This window comes from Acanthisitta chloris, unplaced genomic scaffold, assembly GCF_000695815.1.
Source record: "Acanthisitta chloris isolate BGI_N310 unplaced genomic scaffold, ASM69581v1 scaffold32231, whole genome shotgun sequence".
Classification (NCBI taxonomy): domain Eukaryota; kingdom Metazoa; phylum Chordata; class Aves; order Passeriformes; family Acanthisittidae; genus Acanthisitta; species Acanthisitta chloris.
Genome location: NW_008658273.1, coordinates 13,075 through 17,006, shown reverse-complemented (window position 1 = coordinate 17,006; position 3,932 = coordinate 13,075). Strand labels below are relative to the sequence as shown.

The window sequence follows — 3,932 nt, the reverse complement described above, 5'->3', positions numbered from 1 at the left end:
AGCTCCTAACACAGAGTCCCTCTCCGGATTCTTTGTAGCCCCTACAGATATTGAAAAGTTGCTCTGAGGTCTCCATGCAGTCTTCTCTTCTCCAGGCTGAACAGCCCCACCTTCCTCAGCCTGTCTTCATAGGGGAGATGCTCCAGTCCTCTTATTACCTTCGTGGCCTCCTCTGGACTTGCTTCAACAGTTCCATGTCCTTCTTGTGGTGAGGACACTAGAACTGCATGCAGTATTCCAGGTGGGGTCTCATGAAGCAGTCACAGCTTTGCAGTTCCCCTGTGTGCACTGACCCTACTGGTTTGGTGATGAGTACTTGCTACCCTAACATGGGGAACATCTGCATGGGCTGGGATAACAGCCATAGGCACAATTCTAGAAAAACCTTTCAAGCAGTTGATCTGCTGCAGTCAGGCTTTTCTGAAGGAATTGTGTCTGGAAAGAATGCTCTCTCTAAGAGCAAAGCTTAAATATAGTCAACTTGAGGTACATGAAACTTACACTTTTTCCTTGCAGACTACAGCTGTTGTTAACTCCGTGTCTGTGACTGGTGAGCCTTCCTCTCCAGTTTCAAGCCAACTGCTGCGAAAAGGAGGCTCAGCTCTTCAGGAAGAACTGAAGTATCAACTCAGATATTCATCATCTCTAAAGAAGCTCATAGTAACCAAAGGGCATAACCTGCCCTGTGAGTTTGTGCTGCACGTGGTATCGATGCAGCCCCGCCACCCTGTGCTGCAGTGTGAGGTGATGATCAGTTATGTGGGATTTTAATGGGTTTTCGTGTTGGCTGATGTGAGGACTGAAACACTTGTTTTTCCTGCAGGAATTAACGGATGCCGTGAAGAGTTGCCTGTGTCACTTTCTGAACAGGCGACCTCTCTCCATTTCTTTTCCAGTAAATAGGTCATTAGAATTGCCTCTTGATATAGTGGCAGAGACTATGATTGAAGCAGTTTTAAATTTTGCCAGCACACACCCAGAGAAGCAGAGAGAAGTGCAGTTTGTAATTTGTCCAGATATCTATGATGCCTATCAGGTAAGAAATTATTGTTAAGAAGGACACTTTTCCCATAAAGAAAACACAAAGCCCTAAAAATATTCACATAGATGACTAAAAATGAAAATAATCTTCATTCTGTACCACTTACAACATTTGTGAGTGGAAGGTCCTTTTATGAAATTATTTGTATCATTAACAGGTATTATTAATCTTTGCAAATCTTTGTTTCCTCTTCACTAAACTAGAAGTCTTCACCCTGTGGTCTGTTAAAAAAGGGAGAGACCTTTGAAATACTCATGACTGTCAATGAATTCATAAGAAGAGTCTACTCTTAACTCATTAGGGAATAAACTTACTCCTCCTCAGGAAATTTCTTTAACCATTTTTTTTGGTATGAAGTTCCTAAGGCAAAACACTGTCAACAGATTCTACAACCTAACATACTCGAAGGGTTTCAAACACACAGTGGATAATTTCAACTGCAGTGTGCCACTTTCCACCTTCTGAATATTTGGCTGATGTGATGAATACACAACTATTTTAGCCATCTATTATAGAAGTACAGAGTTTACTTTTGTTCCTATTTAATTTCAATCATCCATTCTATCAATGTGTGCAAGAACTAGGTGGAGGGGATTTGAAACCAGGTGGTGTTTAAAGTCCCTTCCAACCCAAATCATTCTATGATCCTGAGATCAGATCCATGTTCTGTAACAGTCCCATGAACTCTAAAGGAAGCTGGATGACAGCTATGTGCTCTTAATCCCTTGGCAGTCAAGGCATAGCATAAACTCCTTTTGCTAAAAGGAAAAGGAAAGGCAATTTGCCAATTCACTGCCTAGCTGCCTCTAAGACACTTTCCAAGGGGGATCACAAAGAGGAGTTTGGGGTAAAGGCACAGGAATAGTCTGAATTTTAAATCTGAGTAAGGATATATCAGCATTAAAATGCAGTAATGAACACCTTTGTCTTCTGTGGTTGCATCAGTCCCAGATATACCACAACCACAAGAAGTTGGTAAAGGTGCCAGTTGGTGTGTAAGGTGTCTTACCTTAGGAGATGTAGAAGAACAGGAATGCATTTGCTATTGTCAGGAATAACTTTTTGGCAAAATCTGACAGATGCCAGCTGTTAACAGGGGGCAGTGGGGTGGAGAGGTGTGACTCCAGCTGTAAACTGCTTATCTAACAGAGTCTTGAAAAGATGAATTGCATATTTGACAACTGATGTCAACTGCTCCTGAACTTCTCTCTTTCAAGGTTTTCCAGAGAAAAATGTATTCAGCAGAACACAAACTGAGAAACAGAAGTGACCCTTTGAGTAAGTAATGAACAAAAGAGGCATTTGCAGTAAGTGAGCACTCCTGATTTGAGAATCTGAAATCACATTCCTTTAAAAAGAACTTAGGGTTTGCATATGTGTCTGGGGGAAAGGGGGAGGCAAAAATCTGTGAGCACTTCATGTTTTTACATTAATAGCAAAGGCACTGGGCAGTTCCTTTCAAGATTTTAAGATAAAAATCGCTGTCAGTGCCTAACTTGTAAATCATTTAGTGAAAGGCAAATAAATTCTGCATACGAGTGTGTGGTTGGATCCTGGAAACCTTACCTCCTGGTATCTCTCCTTTGAGCAAACCAGAAGAGTAGCATGTTTCTTGTGCTGTACAACCTACAGGTAGGAATTTGTGTCAGCACTGGAAAACCCTTCACTCTTCCAATGCACTTACATTAAAAAAGTATCTTTTTTTTCTATGTACAGAGTCATACAGTCAAAGGGAAACAGAGACTGCAAATAACCTACCAGCGATTGAACTTCGAGGGAACACACAGACAGCACTGGAAGCAGCAGAATCGTGGCTCCAAAGCCTGGTACAAATTCAGGAAAGTCGCAATGCTGTTATTGAAAACAACTACATTTTTTGCCTTGGTAAAAATGAGTTTGCAGAACTGTCTCGAGAGCAGCTTTCTGGTGTGTCTGTGTCAGAAGAAGTGAGAGGTGGACAAGCAAGACTGGAATTTCAGGGTCCTCCTGATGCTGTGATTGATGCAGTGCTCACAACTGAAAAACTACTGCTTCGTATGCAAGAGAAGACTATTGCTGAACAAAAGGAACTGCTCTACTTAATGTGTACGTACAGTAAATAACCACTACTCAAGTAAATAAGTGCCTAAATAAGGTCAAGTACGAAGCAAAGTATATCTCTATTGCTGAGGGTGGATAGATGAGCATTCAGCTCAGACACATATACTGAGCACTGCTTAATTACTGATATTCCCATCCTTTTACCACCTGAGCCCCTGGAAGATCATTTGTTAGCTGTGGTTGCTCACTTGGCAGTATTCCCAGCTGGGCACAGTTTGCACAGGGGCTGGCTGTGCTGTAGTCCTGGCTTCCTTCAAGACACTTTTGCCTTAAAGTCTGGCCAGTGGAGACTTACAAAATTTGTACTTTATTAACACACCTTCACTGAACTCTTTTGCTAACTACAGCTGGACCACTGTTGCAGGAGCCAGCAGTGACTAGTTCTGCAGAGTCCTTGGCTGTCATGAACAGTTGATACAACTAGTGGCATTACAAAAAGCTACTGAGTGATCAATTTTCATTCATGTCTATATAGTCATTCAGTATAGATGCCTTTATATGAAAGTTGGGCTGTGGAGAGGTGTAATGGAAAAGATAAATTGCTTTTCTTTGGTTCCCACTCTCTGGTTTCATTATAATAAATATAGGAAAATAGAATTAATTTATATATATATACACATCAGTCCCTCTCAATATGAGCCTCTGACATTAATCAATTACAATCATACATAACATTTTTTGTTCTTAACTAAACTACCAACTAAAGTCATAGAAACATAGAATTTAGGGGTTGGAATGGACCTTACAGCTCATCTAGTCCCAACCCCCTGCCCTGAGCAGGGACACCTCC

General features: G+C 41.3%; 1 protein-coding gene across 1 annotated transcript in view; it reads left to right on the top strand.

Moving 5' to 3' along the window:
• Positions 1-516: 516 nt before the first annotated feature.
• The window catches only part of LOC103812040 (poly [ADP-ribose] polymerase 9-like), a gene marked incomplete at its 5' end in the record, with an annotated part of 7,417 nt that continues 4,001 nt past the window's right edge, over positions 517-3,932 (top strand). The window contains 4 exons of the mRNA XM_009085045.1: positions 517-744; positions 824-1,036; positions 2,260-2,320; positions 2,753-3,127. Coding sequence (XP_009083293.1) covers positions 517-744; positions 824-1,036; positions 2,260-2,320; positions 2,753-3,127 — 877 coding nt within the window. The remainder of the gene's footprint in view (positions 745-823; positions 1,037-2,259; positions 2,321-2,752; positions 3,128-3,932) is intronic.